The 19,938-nt window shown below is 41.5% G+C and overlaps 1 protein-coding gene across 5 annotated transcripts in view; it reads left to right on the top strand.

Moving 5' to 3' along the window:
- The window catches only part of LOC138656941 (caspase-3-like), a 34,508-nt gene that overhangs the window by 11,969 nt on the left and 2,601 nt on the right, over positions 1-19,938 (top strand). For all 5 annotated transcript variants that reach the window (XM_069744306.1, XM_069744304.1, XM_069744305.1 and 2 more), the window contains 4 exons: positions 2,268-2,389; positions 6,724-6,852; positions 12,166-12,341; positions 14,422-14,545. In XM_069744306.1, the coding sequence (XP_069600407.1) occupies positions 2,268-2,389; positions 6,724-6,852; positions 12,166-12,341; positions 14,422-14,545 (551 nt within the window). The remainder of the gene's footprint in view (positions 1-2,267; positions 2,390-6,723; positions 6,853-12,165; positions 12,342-14,421; positions 14,546-19,938) is intronic.

The following is a 19,938-nucleotide window of genomic DNA, read 5'->3' as shown; positions in this document are numbered from 1 at the left end:
TATTGAGGAACAGGTGTAAAACGCTGCGGAATCCGCACAAAGAATTGACATGCTGCGGAAAATACAACGCAGCGTTTCCGCGCGGTATTTTCCGCACCACGGGCACAGCGGATTTGGTTTTTCATATGTTTACATGGTACTGTAAACCTGATGGAACACTGCTGCGAATCCGCAGCCAAATCCGCACCGTGTGCACATAGCCTAATTCTAAAGGTATGTGCACACGCTGCGGAAAACGCTGCGGATCCGCAGCAGTTTCCCATGAGTGTACAGTTCAATGTAAACCTACGGGAAACAAAAATCGCTGTACACATGCTGCGGAAAAACTGCACGGAAACGCAGCGGTTTACATTCCACAGCATGTCACTTCTTTGTGCGGATTCCGCAGCGGTTTTACAACTGCTCCAATAGAAAATCGCAATTGTAAAACCGCAGTGAAATGCGCAGAAAAAAACGCGGTAAATCCGCCATAAATCCGCAGCGGTTTAGCACTGCGGATTTATCAAATCCGCAGCGGAAAAATCCGCAGAGGACCAGAATACGTGTGCACATTCCTAACCCTAACCCTAGCCCTAACCCTAGCCCTAACCCTAGCCCTAACCCTACCCCTAACCCTAGCCCTACCCCTAACCCTACCCCTAACCCTACCCCTAACCCTAACCCTACCCCTAACCCTAACCCTATTCTAACATTAGTGGAAAAAAAAAAATTTCTTTATTTTTTTATTGTCCCTACCTATGGGGGTGACAAAGGGGGGGGGTCATTTATTATTTTTTTTATTTTGATCACTGAGATAGATTATATCTCAGTGATCAAAATGCACTTTGGAACGAATCTGCCGGCCGGCAGATTCGGCGGGCGCACTGCGCATGCGCCCGCCATTTTGGAAGATGGCGGCGCCCGGGAGAAGACGGACGGGACCACGGCTGGATCGGTAAGTATGATAGGGTGGGGGGGGACCACGGGGGGGGGATCGGAGCACGGGGGGGGGGAATCGGAGCGCGGGAGGGGTGGAACGGAGCGCGGGGGGCGTGGAACGGAGCACGGGGGGGCTGGAACGGAGCACGTGGGGGTGGAACGGAGCACGGGGGGGGTGGATCGGAGTGCAGGGGGGGTGATTGGAGTGCAGGGGGGGTGATTGGAGCACGGGGGGAGCGGACACGAGCACGGGGGGGGGAGCGGAGCACTGGACGGAGGGGAGCCGGAGCAGTGTACCGGCCAGATCGAGAGGGCTGGGGGGGCGATCGGAGGTGTGGGGTGGGGGCACACTAGTATTTCCAGCCATGGCCGATGATATTGCAGCATCGGCCATGGCTGGATTGTAATATTTCACCCGTTATAATGGGTGAAATATTACAAATCGCTCTGATTGGCAGTTTCACTTTCAACAGCCAATCAGAGCGATCGTAGCCACGAGGGGGTGAAGCCACCCCCCCTGGGCTAAACTACCACTCCCCCTGTCCCTGCAGATCGGGTGAAATGGGAGTTAACCCTTTCACCCGGTCTGCAGGGACGCGATCTTTCCATGACGCCGCATAGGCGTCATGGGTCGGATTGGCACCGACTTTCATGACGCCTACGTGGCGTCAAAGGTCGGGAAGGGGTTAAAAACGCCAGCTCGGGGAACAAAAAATAAGCCCTCACCCAGACCCAGGTCACGAAAAATGGAGACGCTACAGGTCTCGGAAAAGGGCGCAATTTTTTTTTAACAAACTTTAAATATTTCTTTCATCACAAATAAAAAAGAACCTAGATATGTTTGGTGTCTTTGAATTGTTAATGACCTAAAGATTCATAATGGCAGGCCAGTTTTGGCATTTGGTGAACATGGTAAAAAAAAAAAAAGAGTTGTGGAATTGCACTTTTTTGGCAATTTCACCGCACTTGGAATTTTTTTTCCCATTTTCCAGTACACAAAATGGTAAAACTAATGATGTTGTTCAAAAGTACAACTCGCCCCACAAAAAACAAGTCCTCAATTGGCCATATTGCCGAAAAACTAAAAATGTTATGGCTCTGTGAAGCAGAAGAGCAAAAAACAGAAACGCAAAAACAAAAATGGGCTGCTGCATGATGGGGTTAAAACAAAAATATTCATATAGATTTGATATTTAAAACATCTAGGCACCGAGCCAACCGAATCAAAAGAAAAAAAAAAGATTCTTGCATGGATCCAAGATTACAGATCTGATGCATTAGTTGACTTGTGCACCAAGCCTATCAAACAATATGTATAATTCTGTAGTCTTGCCTTTGGTTTTGAGCAGACATAATGGAGAAGATGCTAGATCAACAATTCTGACCAATGGAAGCCATAATTACTACAAGATGGACTATCCTGAAAAGAGCCTTTGTTTAATACTTAACATGGAGCACTTTGACATCCAAGGTGATTTTAGTTATGAAATATATATTTTATAGTCTAAAAAATTATTGTATACATACAGTGGTGCTTAAAAGTTTGCGAATCCCTCAGATTTTCACACGAATCCTAAATTTAGATAAAAGAACCAAAATCAAAACAGTCAAAAATGTTACTGTCATATTTTTATTGAGAACAATTACCAAATGTCACGTCTGTGAGTGACAAAAATATATAAACCTTTGATTTCAGTATCTGGTGTGATCTCTTGTACAGCAATAACTGCTACTAAACGTTACCACTAATTGTTGATTAATCCAGCCTATTCTTCTTTACAAAACCGCTTCAACTCTGTTATGTTAGTGGATTTGCTCACATGATCTGCTCATTGCAGGCCTTTCCACAACATTTCTATAGGATTATGGCCACAACTTCGACTTGGTCATTCTTAAAACTTTAACTTTCTTCTCCTTTAACAAGTCCTTTGTAGAAGGACTGTGTTTTTGGGTCGTTGTCTTGTTCTCTTGAAATTCAACTCGTGGGCCGATGTCCAGGCATATTCCTTTAGAATTTGCTGATAAAATTCAGAAGTCCTCAATGAAGGTAGTGCATATTGGCCAAGGTGCAGCAAAACAGGTCCAAACCTAGATACCACCAATGCTGTGTTTCACAGATGGTAGACGTTTTTTTTTTTTTCTCCAACCAATGCTTCTCATTTAAACAAAAAAAATCTATTTTGGTCTGATCCATCCACAAAACATTGCTTGAATAGTCTTCTGGCTTGTTCAGGTTATATTTATCAAACTGAAGATGGGCAGCATTATTGTTGTTTTGGGAGATGAGTGGCTTTCTCCTTGCAAACTTGCCATTCAGACCATTGTTGTTCAGTGTCCTCCTGATGGATTAATGAACGTTAACTTTAGCTAATGTGAGCGAGGCCTTTAGTTTCTAAACGGTTACCTTGGATTCCTCTTTTGTATCCTCCTCGGATAGTGCTACCGGAGGTAGACAGTGTTTTCTGGAGGAAGACACAGATAATTTCGTAAAAGCCATCAGAACAACCATGGGCATACAAGATACCAAAATCCCTAGAACAGTCCAGGACATCATGTTTGTGGGCTTGGAGCAAAGCAAAAGGCGCACATTACCCATCAATGAAAAAATTAAAATGCTCATTGATAGGGAATGGAAGAATCCTAAACAGAAGGGGCCGCTAGCATCATAAAAAAAAAAGTGGTACCCATTTGACGAAGAGGAAACTGCCATGTGGGATAAACTTCTGGCCTGCTTGGAAGAAGATTTCAGCCAGAGCCTAGATTGTATTCTTCCCTATTCCTAATAATGAAAAAAAAACCAATGGCACCTTCAGGACCATAGTCAACCTGAAAGGTCTGAACAAGTTTCTGGTCTACAGGCCCTTCAAATGGAGTCCATAAAGTCGGCCATAAAGATGCTGTTTCCAGAATGTTATAGGAGTGTCCTGGACCTGAAGGATGCTTATTAAAATTTCCCGATCCATGTGAAAGATCAACAAATCTTGAGAGTAGCCTTGTATATAAAAAAAAAAACAAGTCAGGCACTTTCAGTACAGGGTTCTTCCTTTGGACTATTTATGGCCCTGAGTGTGTTTACGAAGATCATTATGGATGGAAGTCACAGCTCATCTCCGGGAATGGAATACCCTAATAATCTTGTACTTGGACGATTTTCTAGTGGTTGGCAGATAAACAGAGCACTGCAATTACCAACTAATAAAAAAGTCAGAACCAGCCTGACCAAGCTAGGATGGATGCTAAATGTGGAAAGGTCAAAACTGGAACCACAGAGGGTTCAGTCTTTCTTATAGCTTATCTTAAACTCAAGAGATCAGACTTGTCTTCTACCGGAAGTAAAGAAGAACAAAGTTGTGACCTTAGTCATAGCGGCAGTCACAAAACCAGTCATAACTCTAAGAAAGGGGTCAATGACTTCCTGTATTCCAGCAGTCCAGTGGGCCCATATACACTCCAGATATTTGCAGCAGGACATTCTAAAAGAGGAAAGAAAAAAGGGCTGTTTAGACGGGAAGCAACAGGGGCGAGGCGCCGCCATTATCTCAATCAACATCAAACCACAACATCCCTTATGAACTGAGGACTATACAGCTTTGCACTCACTATTTTGCATCCTGGGGACTGTCCCATTACAGACTACAGTTACCTTTATCTTCAGCGTCATACACAACATACTGAATAAGACCTAGGACAGGTCGAAACGTCTACAATTGAGTATAGTCACTCTGTATTTTTTCCTGCATATTGCCTATTGTTTCCTGTTTTCACTAACTATAATAAACTAGATGGTGGCCCGATTCTAATGCATCTGGCATTCTAGAATATGCATGTCCACGTAGTATATTGCACAACCTACGTAGTATATTGCCCAGCCACGTAGTATATTGCCCAGCCACGTAGTATATTGCCCAGCCACGTAGTATATTGCCCAGCCACGTAGTATATTGCCCAGTCACGTAGTATACAGCACAGAGCCACGTAGTATATTGCCCAGTCACGTAGTATATTGCCCAGCTACGTAGTATATTGCCCAGTCACGTATGTCACAGGTTAAAAAATAAACATATACTCACCTTCCGAGGGCCCCTTGTAGTTCGGTCACATGACTGTGACGTCATGGCAGGTCCTTCTCGCGAAAGCTCGCAGGACCTGTGATGATGTCACGGTCACATGACCGTGACGTCATTGCAGGTCGTTCTCACGCAGGTGCGCAGGACCTGTGATGACGTCGCGGTCACATGACTGTGACGTCATCGCAGGTCCTTCTCCCATACCATCCTTGGCACCGGAACTTGCCGCTTGCATGGAGCAGTTACCGGAGCGTAGCGAGGAGCGGGAAAGGCGGCGGAAGGTGAGTATATAATGATTTTTCTTTTTTAATTATTTTTAACATTAGATGTTTTTACTATTGACGCTGCATAGGCAGCATCAATAGTAAAAACTTGGTCACACAGGGTTAATAGCGGCGGTAACGGAGTGAGTTACCCACGTCATAACGCGGTCCGTTATCACTGGCATTAACCCTGTGTGAGCGGTGACTGCGGGGAGTATGGAGCGGGCGCCGGGCGCTGACTGCAGGGGAGTAGGGACAGACTAATCGGACTGTGTCCGTTGCTGATTGGTTGTGGCAGCCATGACAGGCAGCTGGTGAGACCAATGAATATCCGTGACAGACAGAAGGACAGACAGACAGAAAGACGGAAGTGCCCCTTAGACAGTTATATAGTAGATATGATTTTCTGGCATCACTTAAAGATTAGAGTGTGCGGTGAATTTTGACCATATAGGCGGGAAGATAACACTTTTCCTGGTGACCATCAATTCCATGACATGGTGGTTGGAATTAGAGAATCTTTCGCAGGGAGTCCCTTGGTCCTATCAAATGAGAGATGTATTCACAACAAACACACGCTCCGTGGGATGGGGAGCACATCTTAGAGATTGCGTAATCCAAGGCGTCTGGTCAAAAACCGAGAGACTATTCCTAGAATATGAGTTGTTGGCAGTAAAAAATGCAGTGATGAAGCTCCTTGTTCTCATCATGTCAGACAACCGGATAATAGTCACCTACATTAACCATCAAGGAGGCACCAGATCCCGCCCTCCGATGTTGGTGACACAAAAGATTCTTTGTCTCCTAGAATAACATAAGTTGATACTGGCAGTGCTGCACATAAAAGGGAAGGAAAAGAGCAGACTTCTTGAGATAGACCTGTTTACAAACAAGCAAAATGGAAATGGAAAACGTTTGCTCTCTGAATCTAAGAGAAAAACCTAATGCAGCATATTCCCTGGGACTTCAACTTGGCCTATGCCTTTCCCTTGTTGATTCCTTCAGTATTGAAGAAAGTCCTGGAGGAGCAAACGAAGATCATTCCGATTGCACTATTCTAGCATAGGAGACCATGGTTCACATGGATGAGGATGATGTCTGTATCAGATCCATAGGTCCTCCCAGATATTCCAGATCTCCTTAGGCAGGGTCCCCTCTTGGGCTGATCTCTCAACATGGCATGACTGCTGCCATCATGCTGATTAACAATTGGCTCCCCACAGCTAGGCAGCCGGCTATCAATCAGCATGACATCGAGGTCTGCAAAAAAAATAAATAAATGTGAACAGTGCCATAGACTATAATGGGTACATGGTATAGCCATGTAAAGCATGGATAATAGGTATGTGAAAAACAGACATTTGAATGAGGTCTTAGAGATAAACGTCTGTATAGCACAATAAAAAAAAAAAAAATGCCCCCAAAAATAAAAGGTAAGATTGACTAAAAACTAGTTGTACTTGTTCATTTATAAGGTTTTCAAAGTCGTAAAGGCACCGAAAAAGACAAAAACACTTTAAATGAAACATTTAAGAAAATAGGATTTCAAGTAAGAACAGAAGAAAATTTAACCTACACTGAAATAGAGACAGTTCTGGAGAAAGGTAAGTGATCATTTTGGTTTAGGTTGCTCTGTTTTTTTGCTCTGCTACATTTTTAGAACATTCAGAACTTATAACTATTGTATTTTCTTCCTACTGACTATAAATCACCAGTATTACTGTAAATAAAAAATATTAAAATTGGTATAAAGAATTTAACCCCTTCCTTATTAAGTCATTTTTCTTTCCTTTTTTGCCACTTTCCACAAGTTATAACATTTTTATTTGTTTTCTGTTGACACAGCTGTGTGAAGACATTTTATTAGCCGGAGAAGTTATAATTATTATTACCACAACTTGAGAGTATATACAGAGATTTTTTGAAGGATGTATAGAACAAAACATCAATTCAACCAATATCTGCAGTTATGCTATATGTTAAATTAAAAGGAATCTGTCACCCTGCTTTTCGCTTACTAGGCTGCCCGCTGTCATTTTGATAAAAATCACTGTTTTATATGGTGCAGATCCAGAAGTCCTCGGAATGTTGAGCTCTGTATGACCCCGCCCACACCAACGATTGGCCGTTTTCTGTATATACTGTATATAGACTGAAAGCTGCCAATCAGTGTTGGGGGCGGGGATATACAGAGCTCATGAACATGCTTGACTACCTTGCAGCAAGTTTACTAGTCCTCTAATAATAATCTGCTGATAAAAATTATTTTGTCAAAACTACACTAAGCAGTCCAGTAAGTGATACATCGCTGGAATCAAGGTCTCTGTCTCTACATTATGCTGTTCTAAGACTGAGGTGACAAAAATTTTGTGACAGATTACCTGTAACTATACTCTACATATATAAATACAGTTCTTTTGTATTAGTATTAATTTATGATCAATAAAAGCATGTTTTATAGGGGAAAAAATTAATGTCACCAGTTATTTTCTGTTAAATGCGGACTTGATTTTATGTGGGGCCAGTTGTAGTTTTTAATTCCTACCATTTACGGTTACATAGTTAATTAACTTTAAAAAATTCTATCAAATTTACTTTTTCTTCACATTCTTTCTTTTTTTTTTGTGCAGTACAAAAAATATTAATTATATGTTACCGGCCTGTATTATTTATGGTTAACTATTTTTAAGTGTGATATGATCGCAATTGGAGTGTGGCTTTCATCAACTTAAGTGATACATTTATGTGATAAGTGATTTTGTGATAATTTATGCTTGTTTATATAGCGCCATCATATTCTGCAGCGCTTTACAGCACCACTGTCCTCATTGAAGTTCACAATCTAAATTCCCTACCAGTATGTCTTTGGTGTGTGGAAGGAAACCCACGCAAACATGGGGAAAACATACAAACTCCTTGTAGATTTTGACCTTGGAAGTGCACCCAGGACCTAAGTGCTGCAAAGTAACAGTGCTACCCACTGAGCCACCGTGCAGCAGCACAATATATGGGGAAAATCCCTGCCCTTCGTGCTGATTGGACAGGTGGAAAGATGATTTGACACCTGAGCACTATATACGTTGCACCAAACTTTTTCTCTTTTATTAACAAATTGGCAAATGTTGCATTTACCGTTGTATGAGGGTTCATATACTCGTTTCCCCATAATGTGCCACTGTAAACAGGCTGACAATCACCCAATGAACAAGTAGGAATTTATAGTTCGGCCTGTCTCTATAGGTAGAGTAATTTGTACTGCTGAGAGCAACACATATTTACATTATAAATTAGTGTGTGTGTGTATGTATATATATATATATATATATATATATATGTATGTGTACATATATATATGTGTGTGTGTGTGTGTGTATATATATATATATATATATATATATATATATATATGTATATACACACACGGCTATATGAAAAAGTTTGGGCACCCCTTTTAATCTTAAGCTTAGTGTTTTATAAAAAATTTTTTTTTTTTTTTGCAACAGCTATTTCAGTTTCATATATCTAATAACTGTTGGACACAGTAATGTTTCTGCCTTGAAATGAGGTTTATTGTGCTAACAGAAAATGTGCAATCTGCATTCAAACACAATTTGACAGGTGCATAAGTATGGGCACCCTTGTCATTTTCTTGTTTTAAATACTCCTACCTACTTCATACTGACTTACTAAAGCACTTTTTTTGGTTTTCTAACCTCATTGAGCTTTGAACTTCATAACCTGGTATATGCAATCATGAGAAAAGCTACTTAAAGTGGCCACTTGCAAGTTGTTCTCCTGTTTGAATCTCCTCTGAAGAGTGGCATCATGGGTTCCTCAAAACAACTGTCTAATGATCTGAAAACAAAGATTATTCAAACCAATTGTTCAGGGGAAGGATAAAAAAAGCTGTCTCAGAGATTTAACCTGTCAATTTCCACTGTGAGGAACATAGTAAAGAAATGGAAGAACACCGGTACAGTTCTTGTTAAGGCCAGAAGTGGCAGGCCAAGAAAAACATCAGAAAGGCAGAGAAGAAGAATGGTGAGATCAGTCAAGGACAATCCTCAGACCACCTCCAGAGAGCTGCAGCATCAACTTGCTGCAGATGGTGTCACTGTGCATCGGTCAACTATACAACGCACTTTGCACAAGGAGAAGCTGTATGGGAGAGTGATGCAAAAAAAGCCGTTTCTGCAAGCACGCCACAAACCGAGTCGGCTGAGGTATGCAAAAGCACATTTGGAGAAGCCATTTTCTTTTTGGAAGAAGGTCCTGTGGACTGATGAAACCAAGATTGAGTTGTTTGGTCATACAAAAAGGCGTTATGCATGGCGGCCAAAAAACACAGCATACCAAAAAAAACACTTGCTACCCACAGTAAAATTTGGTGGAGGTTCCATCATGCTTTGGGGCTGTGTAGCCAAAGTCGGCACAGGGAATCTTGTTAAAGTTGAGGGACGCATGGATTCCTCTCACTATCAGCAGATTCTTGTAAATAATGTTCATGAATCAGTGACAAAGTTGAAGTTACGCAGGGGATGGATCTTTCAGCAAGACAATGATCCAAAACACCGCTCCAAATCTACTCAGGCATTCATGCAGAGGAACAATTACACTGTTCTGGAATGGCCATCCCAGTCCCCAGACCTGAATATCATTGAAAATCTGTGGGATCATTTGAAGAGGGCTGTCCATGCTCGGCGACCATCAAACTTAACTGAACTGGAATTGTTTTGTAAAGAGGAATGGTCAAAAATAGCTTCATCCAGGATCTCATTAAAAGCTACAGGAAGCGACTAGAGGCTGTTATTTTTGCAAAAGGAGGATCTACTAAATATTAATGTCACTTTTCTGGTGGGGTGCCCATTCTTATGCACCTGTCAAATTTTGTTTGAATGCAGATTGCACATTTTCTGTTAGTACAATAAACCTCATTTCAAGGCAGAAACATGACTGTGTCCAACAGTTATTAGATATATGAAACTTAAATAGCTGTTGCAAAAAAAACAATTTTTATAAAACATTAAGCTTAATAGGGGTGCCCCAACTTTTTCATATAATATATATATATATTTATTACACACACACTGATGAAAAAAAATAAAGGGGACACTTAAGCAGAATATAACTCCAAGTAAATTAAGGTTCTGTGAAATCAAACTGTCCACTTAGGAAGGAACACTGTTTAACAATCAATTTAACATGCTGTTGTGCAAATGGAATATAGACAGCAGATGGAAATTATTGGCAATTATCAAGACACACTCAATAAAGGAGTGGTTCTGCAGGTGGGGACCACAGACCACATCTCGGGACCACAGACCACATCTCAGTACCAATGCTTTCTGGCTGATGTTTTGGTCACATTTGAATGCTGGTTATGCTTTCACACTAATGGTACCATGAGACAGACTATTTAACCCACACAAGTGGCTCAGGAAGTGCAGCTCATCCAGGATGGCACATCAATGCGAGCTGTGGCAAGAAGTTTTGCTGTGTCTGTCAGCGTAGTCTCCAGAGGCGCTACCAGGAGACAGGTCAGTACACCAGGAGATGTGGAGGGGGCTGTAGAAGGGCAACAGCCCAGCAGCAGGACCACTACCTCAGCCTTTGAGCAAGGAGGAGCACTGCCAGAGCCCTGCAAAATGACCTTCAGCAGGCCACAAATATGCATGTGCCTGCACAAATGGTTAGCAAAAGGTCTGAGTGACCGACATCCACAGATGGGGGTTGTGCGCACAGACCAACACCATGCAGGATGCTTGGCATTTGCCAAAGAACACCAGGATTGGCAAATTCGCCACTGGCGCCCTGTGCTCTTCAGATGAAAGCAGGCTCACACTGAGCACATGTGACAGTCTGGAGATGCCATGGAGAGCGATCTGCTGCCTGCAACATCCTTCAGCATGACCGGTTTGGCATTGGGTCAGTAATGGAGTGGGGTGGCATTTCTTTGGAGGGCTGCACAGCCCTCCATGTGCTCGCCAGAGGTAGCCTGACTGCCACAAGGTACCGAGATGAGATCCTCAGACCCCTTGTGAGACCATATGCTGGTGTGGTTAGCTCTGGGTTCCTCCTAATGCAGGACAATGCCAGACCTCATGTGGCTGGAGTGTGTCAGCAGTTCCTGCAAGATTGAAGCTGTGGACTGGCCTGCCCGTTCCCATGAACTGAATCCGATTGAACACATCTGGGACATCATGTCTCGCACCATGCACCAACGTCACTTTGCACGACAGACTGTCCAGGAGTTGTCGGATGCTTTAGTCCATGTCTGGGAGGAGATCCCTCAAGAGACCATCCGACGCCTCATCAGGAGCATGCCCAGGCATTGTAGGGAGGACCTACAGGCAAGTGGAGGCCACACACACTGCTGAGCATCGTTTCCTTGTCTTGAGGCATTTCCACTGAAGTTGGATCAGCCTGTAACTTCATTTTCCATTTTGATTTTGAGCATCATTCCAACTCCAGACCTCCATGGGATATTAGTTGTGATTTACGTTGATCATTTTTAGGTTTTATAGTTCCCAACACATTCCACTATGTAATGAATAAAGATTATTGAGGGAGGGGGTAGGGGTGTCCATGACAGGGAAAATCAGATAATAGAATCGGGTATTTCCAGTCATATTGCTGGTACTCAACAGTGTTCAAGCCTGTTAGACTGCAATTTGATGAGGGCTCTAGTGGGTAACGACCAATGCTTCCTTCAAACACTGGGATGCTCAAGCTTACAGGACATTTTGTGTTGTTTACGGGGGAGAATAGAGTAAACTGTTGCCAGAATTAGCAGACAGCTGCTTGTCTGCAAAAAGGGAGAGAGGGGTAATATAATATTGGAGTGCAGATGTACATTTTTGTAATTCATAGGCATAAACTAGAATTTTGTTTTCTATTGTGTATTCTTTTTATCTTAGTTGCTGCCGAGGACCACAGTGAAAGAAGTTGCTTTGTCTGTGCAATACTGAGCCATGGAAACGAAGATGGTATTTATGCACGAGATAAGATTTTCACACTGAAGTGGTTGGTTAAGTTTTTCAGTAAAAGTAGTTGCAAGAGCCTTGCTGGGAAGCCAAAGTTATTTTTTATCCAGGTAACTAATGCATATGGTGTGTATGTTCATCATAAGTAACTATAGCCAAGTTTAAAAACAGAAGCAAATGACAGAAAGTAAATGGCAGAAGAGAGATAAGCAATTCTGCTGTCTTTTGCAGGACTTACAACATTTCCAAGTGTTACATAAGTAAAAAAAAAAAAATCTTGTGACCAGCTGGCAGATTTAGGAGGAGGCAATTTAGAGCCGCTTAGTCCTTTAAACGCGATTAGGGTATGTGCACACGTTGTGGATTTTGCTGCGGATTTGCAGCAGTTTTCCATGGGTTTACTGTACCATGTACACCTATGGAAAACAAAATCCGCAGTGCACATGCTGCGGAAAAAACATGCGGAAACGTAGCATTGTTTATTCCGCAGCATGTCAATTCTTTGTGCGGATTCCACAGCGGTTTACACCTGCTCCATAATAGGAATCCGTAGGTGTAAAACCACAGGTGGAATCCGCAAAAAAAACCAAGGTAAATCCATGGTAACTCCGCAGGAAATCCGCAGTGCGGTTTACCTGTGGATTTACCAAAATCAGTCTGGAAATATCCGCAGAGTTATCTGCAGCGTGTGCACATACCCTTATAGCAGAATGGTCCTTACTGTTCAGGGATGGTTCACTACAAGAGCCTGATAGAAAGACACAGCGACACCGAGACAGAGAGCATGGGGTTTTGTAATCCTATCCCTGGAAATTTTACTGGATATTTGTACCCCTCACAACACAAAAACCTTTTTCATCTTACTCGAATATTGCAGGTAAAGCCGAAGCCCTGATGTTAATTAAAAAGCTGCAATAATATCAAATACAAATCTCTTGAATTCATGGCAGCAGTCTTTAAAGCAATGATTAAATTATTTTATTCATACATGAATTATCATTCAAAATACAGAATTTTCCTATTGGATGCAAAGGCCACTTTCATAAGTCAGTATTTTTCACTATTTGTATGTAAACGGCAAAAGCAGTTACAAAAATATGGAAATATAGAATTTACAAATACTAAAGCTAAATTCTGCCACTTGAGTGGTCAAAGTCTGAGCTCTCTACTAATTACCATGCTTTTAGAAGGAAGCTCAATGTGGCACATGTACTTACACTGTGTAAAAGTATAAACTTAGGGCAGTCTGAAGATGCTCCAAAATCATAAGGCCACGTTTACACAGTCAGTATTTCGTCAGTATTTCACATCAGTATTTGTGAGCCAAAATGAGGCGTGCAAAAATATAATAGAACCATGTTCACCACTTCTGTATTTATCACCCACACCTGGTTTTGCCTCAAACATACTCATGTAAAATAGTTAAATTTACATCTAAAATATAGCAGATTTTTTTTTTTTTTTTTAACATTTCAAGAGAATTTTGTCCAAAATTACATAAAAACTCCAAAAAAAGTTTGAAAAAAAAAAAAACCTTGGGAAAACCTTGGATGTGGGAAACAAAACTAATTTGGAGCAGAATATGGTTGGTTGGTATTACAATTTTGCACACTATCACCAATTAGGCCGGTTTTACACGTCAGTGGCTCCGGTACGTGAGGTGACAGTTTCCTCACGTACCGGAGCCACTGACACACGTAGACACATTAAAATAAATGTGTCTCTGCACATATCAGCGTGTTTTCACGGACCATGTGTCCGATTGCAAAACACGGAGACATGTCAGTGTTCGTGGGAGCGCACGGATCACACGGACCCATTAAAGTCAATGGGTCCGTGTAAACACGTACCGCACACGGATGCTGTCCGTGTGCCATCCGTGTACTGTGTCCGTGTGTGTTTTTCCTGTCATAGGGTTAAAATTGTTGCAAAACACGGACACACGTACAGCACACGAACCCTAAAAACGTACTCACAGACATCACACGGATCCCACACGGATGGCCTACGTGAGCACACGGACACGGATAACTCCGGTACCGGAATTATCTGGACGTATGAGACCTTAAATTGTGTTACCTTGTCGGTGATAAACTCACTATACTACAATGTTACATTTGAGACATACACCTAATAGAATAGATTGTTTTAATGTTTTGTTTAAAAAAAATGCTATTTTCAATAAATCAGGCTTGTAGAGGGGAAGAATGGGATTTTGGAACACACACGGATGGAATATCTGACACTGCACACCGTTTATCTCCACAAATTCTAAGAGAGGAAGATATGTTATATGCATATTCCACACCGCCAGGTAAGACATATTGGTATGCCAATGTCCGCAATTTGCCACATGCGGAAATTTGCTATTCCATGAAGTATAGGTCCACTATAACAGTGTATATTTTTTTTTACCCCTTCTCTTACTTCAATTTTTATCAGGAAACGGTCATCATAAAATTAACTATCGGATTTTTGTAAATTACATTTTTATTTTTATTTTAAATAAAAAAAAAAATCTTGCAGTTTTGACTGAACTCAACTGACCAATGAGTCAAATAGCAATTAGACAAAACTTGATAAATTTGGCAAGTCCAAACAGAATTAGATGAAAGTAAAAGGTCTTTATTGAAAATCCATAAAACCATGAACTAGTTCAGGTAATGGAGCTCTGGCAAACCTTAAGAGACCACCACATGAAAACCCTGTCATGGGCAGCCCAATCTCCAAACATGAGCCCGACTGAAAATCTCTGGAATGTAATCAGGAGGATGATGGATAGTCACAAGCCACCAAACAAAGAAGAACTGCTTACATTTTTGCGCCAGAAGCAGTGTGAAAGACTGGTGGAAAGCATGCCAAGACACATGAAAGCTGTGATTAAAAATCATGGTTATTCCACAAAATATTGATTTCTGAACTCTTCCTAAGTTAAAATATTAGTATTGTTGTTTCTAAATGATTATGAACTTTTTTTTCTTTGCATTATTTGAGGTCTGAAAGCACTGTTTTTTTGTTTTTAATTTTGTCCATTTTTCTTTGTCAGAAAAAAATACAAAAGAAGTTTATAGAATAAAACAATTTACATTTTACTCAAAAATATACCTATATACAGAAAAATCAGACAAACTGAACATTTTACAGTGGTCTCGTAACCCCTTTCTAACCTCGGACGGGATAGTACGTCCAAGGTCAGAACCCCCACTTTGATGCGCGCTCCGGCCGTGAGCCCGCATCAAATCCGGGACATGTCAGCTGTTTTGTACAGCTGACATGTGCCTGTAATAGTGGCTGGTGGAATCGCGATCCACCCTCCGCTATTAACTAGTTAAATAAAAAAACAGAAAAAACGCAATAGCACTCACCAATCAGTGGCAATTCAAACGTCCTTTATTAGAACATGCAGCAAATCATCTTCACGGTTCAAGGGAGGGAGTGAAAGTAGGAGTGCGACAGGCAAGACGACGACGATCGTTTTGCACTAATGCCAAGCGCTTCCATGGGTCTGTGTCCAGGAGGAAGTGACGCCTAGATAAGCAGGTAAGAAACAACCAGCTCCTTCCACGCCACCTCCCCCCGGGACAACCACAGTGCACAGTGTGTGTAAAATAACAAAAAACAAAACAGTTAAAAACAACAACGGCTAGAGCACCTGATTACACACAGCAATATAGAATAAGAACGGTAGCCAATTATAATAGACCAATCTATCCAGAATACTAATTATGTCCTCTATTCCAAGACATACAAAGGAATCCACACCTGAATTCACCTGACTCAGAGGAAAAAAAAAAAAAAATCAGAGAACTATGTATACGGCTTACAAATACTTACTGAATAAACCTGTACAAAACAGAATAATTACTTAGAACCACAAGAGTACAAGATACCATCTTGTACTCTTGTGGTTGTAAGTAATTATTCTGTTTTGTACAGGTTTATTCAGTAACTATTTGTAAGCCGTATACATATTTCTCTAACTTTTTTTTTTTTTTTTACCATCTTGTACTCTTGTGGTTGTAAGTAATTATTCTGTTTTGTACAGGTTTATTCAGTAAGTATTTGTAAGCCGTATACATAGTTCTCTGACTTTTTTTTTTTTTCCTCTGAGTCAGATGAATTCAGGTGTGGATTCCTTTGTATGTCTTGGAATAGAGGACATAATTAGTATTCTGGATAGATTGGTCTATTATAATTGGCTACCGTTCTTATTCTATATTGCTGTGTGTAATAAGGTGCTCTAGCCGTTGTTGTTTTTAACTGTTTTGTTTTTTGTTATTTTACACACACTGTGCACTGTGGTTGTCCCGGGGGGAGGTGGCGTGGAAGGAGCTGGTTGTTTCTTACCTGCTTATCTAGGCGTCACTTCCTCCTGGACACAGACCCGTGGAAGCGCTTGGCATTAGCGCGAAACGATCGTCGTCGTCTTGCCTGACGCACTCCTACTTTCACTCTCTCCCTTGAACCGTGAAGATGATTTGCTGCATGTTCTAATAAAGGACGTTTGAATTGCCACTGATTGGTGAGTGCTATTGCGTTTTTTCTATTTTTTTATTTACATGGACACTTTGTTTCACGCAAGCACCGCCTTTCACCTGATCGGACTACCTTTTGTTGGGAAACTCTCCACATTGAGTTTATAATCTCTGCAAAGTTGAGCTGTGCCGCTCACTTTTTTTCTTTTTTTGGTCTATTAACTAGTTAAATGTCGCAGTTAAAACGCTGACAGCAGCATTTAACTAGCGCTTCCGGCCATCGGCTGGAAATGAGCTCATCACTGACCCCCGTCACGTGATTGGTGGTCAGCGATGCGTCGGCATGACAACCAGAGGTCTATTGAAGGCATCTATGGTTGTTGATACCGGACTGCTGTGACCGCTACCCTGTGGTCGGCGCTCATAGCAATGCTGTAATTCTACTACATAGGAGCGATCTGAGCATCGCTCCCATGTAGCAGAGACGATCAGGCTATGCCAGCTTTTAGCCTCCCATGGAGGCTATTGAAGCATGGCAAAAGTAAAAAAAAATAGTTTTAAAAAAAATATGAAAAAAAAAAAAAGTTTAAATCACCCCTCTTTCGCCCCATTCAAAAGAAAATAAAAAAAATTAAATATACACATACTTGGTATCACCGTGTTCAGACACGCCCGATCTATCAATAAAAAAAGGATTAACCTGATCGCTAAACGGCATAGCGAGAAAAAAATTTGAAACACCAGAATTATGTTTTTTTGGACGCCGCTACATTGCAATAACGGGCGATCAAAAGCACGTATCTGCACCACCATGGTATCCATAAAAACGTCAGCTCGGCACGCAAAAAATAAGCCCTCACTCAATCCCAGATCACGAAAAATGGAGACGCTACGGGTATCAGAATATGGTGCAATCTTTGTTTTTAGCAAAGTTTGGAATTTTTTTTTTACCACTTAGATAAAAAAGAACCTAGACATGTTTGGTGTCTATTAACTCGTAATGACCTGGAGAATCATGATTGCAGGTCACTTAGTGAACCTAGCACAAAAGCTAAACAAAAAACAAGTGTGGAATTGCACTTTTTTTTTGCAATTTCACCACACTTGGAATTTTTTCCCATTTCTAGTACATGACATGCAAAAACCAATGATGTTGAGCAAAAGTACAACTTGTACCGCAAAATATAAGTCCTCATATGGCCATATTGACAGAAAAATAAAAAAGTTATGGCTCTAGGAAGGAGGGGAGCAAAAAACGAAAACTGAAAAAAACCTGAGGTCATGAAGGGGTTATTTTTTGCCAAAGCTCTACATTAAAATCTTCTGACGTGTTTTTGGCCACCGCCCTTTGTCATAGAATACAGCACAATGAACATGTGAACGTATTTACACACAAATGGACCAATTACAACAAGTATTGGAAACAATCTATAACGAGCCTCCATATAAACACCTAAATTATCCACATAGCACTGGTGAGAACCTGCACAGTGCACACATACAAGGTCTGCAGAGCACTGGTGAGAACCTGCACGGTACACACATATAGGGAAGGAAGAGCACTGGTGAGAACCTGCACAGGGCACACATATAGGGAAGGAAGAGCACTGGTGAGAACCTGCACAATGCACACATACAGGGTCTGCAGAGCACTGGTGAGAACCTGCACAGTACACACATACAGGGTCTGCAGAGCACTGGAGAGAACCTGCACAGTACACATGTATAAGGTCTGCAGAGACCTGGTGGAAAAATGCACAGTACACATATCAGATCTGCAGAGCAATGGTGGAGAAATGCAGTAATTGATCCTTTCATTTAAATAAAGACCTTTTACTTTTATCTACTTCTCTAAATTCCGTCTTCTGCTGAGCACATCGGCAAAATTCTTGGCACCCATGGCAGTTCCGTTCATCCATCCCCGCTGATAAACAATGAAGGTGGTGAGCCCTTTTGTTTTTTCCAAATAACAAGTAGTCCCTTTATCTTCTATAGAGATCATTTTTCAAAACTTATCAATATCAGAAGCAACATTACATTGCACAACACCTATAGATAGAAAACATAGGATCTCCCCATTCACAATATGTGATATGAAAGCTCATCCCCTCCCCTCTCTGCATAGTAACCTATGCAAAAGTCAAACACCAAAACAAGGAAACTCTGCCATAGAAATTAATGAACATATCCAGATGATTATTTCCTGTGCTCCATCTTACTACTGTATGCCATTTCAATGACTGCCGTTATCAGCAGCTTTAGACATGGTGGCTGGCCACCAAATATGTAAAGAAAATTTAATTTAAAAAATAATCAAAGAAATTGAAATAAAAGTAAAGAAAATATAGGTGATACATTCCATTTCAAACATCGATTGGTCATCTGTATTCTCCATTGCAAGGGCTACCTATCCCTATGTTGGATCACCCTACCTATCTTGATGAACCCAACGGACCTTTTTTGTTCTCAAAGTAATTATTTGTGCCAAGGATCCAAAATAAGATATTTTCCTACTTTTCTTAGCAGCCTGTTGAAGCGCAAAAGAGCAAATTTTTTCAGCTAATTCGCTTTGCTAAAGGGAATCTATTACAAATACCGGAGTTAAACAATATGCATTTTTACAAGTCACAATGTGCATCAAAGCACCATTCTAGCGTTTTTTTTCTTATTTTACCACTGAAGTGGTGTTTCCAACCTAAGATCCCTGAACCTATTCTTATACTTTCCTGCCGGCTTCTTCCCTTTCTATTGCCACCACTCCAGTCAGTGTCAGCAGAATGTGACTTAGGCTGGGGTGACACTTGCGAGTCTCTCGCATCAATTCCCAGCACTACCACCGGGCACTCGGGACCGGGGTGTGCAGCTGCATGTATTTCTATGCAGCCACATGCTCCAGTTCCGAGTGCCGGCAGCACTCGCGCAAGTTTCTTGCATTGAACTCGCAAGTGTCACCCCGGCCTAAGTCACATTCTGCTGACACTGACTGTGATCCTGGCCTTACCGTATCACTCTTTTTCCTGGAGCGAGCTGGAGGATACAATTTTAATACAAGTTTATGAGAACTTTGTTCTAACGCTCATAGACTTGCATTGATCGCTTATGGCGTAACTTCTGACTTCCAGCCAGTCAGAAGTTTCAGTCAAAAGATGGCACCGGAGCCGGCCGGAGCATTGCCAAAAAAAGGTGAAGACACCGGAAGGTGAATATAAGACCGGGGGCTGTGGCTAGCTTA

Source organism: Ranitomeya imitator, chromosome 1 (assembly GCF_032444005.1).
Source record: "Ranitomeya imitator isolate aRanImi1 chromosome 1, aRanImi1.pri, whole genome shotgun sequence".
In the NCBI taxonomy this organism is placed as follows: Eukaryota; Metazoa; Chordata; class Amphibia; order Anura; family Dendrobatidae; genus Ranitomeya; species Ranitomeya imitator.
Note: the sequence above shows the minus strand (reverse complement) of the source record. Positions and strands in the feature narration are given on the sequence as shown.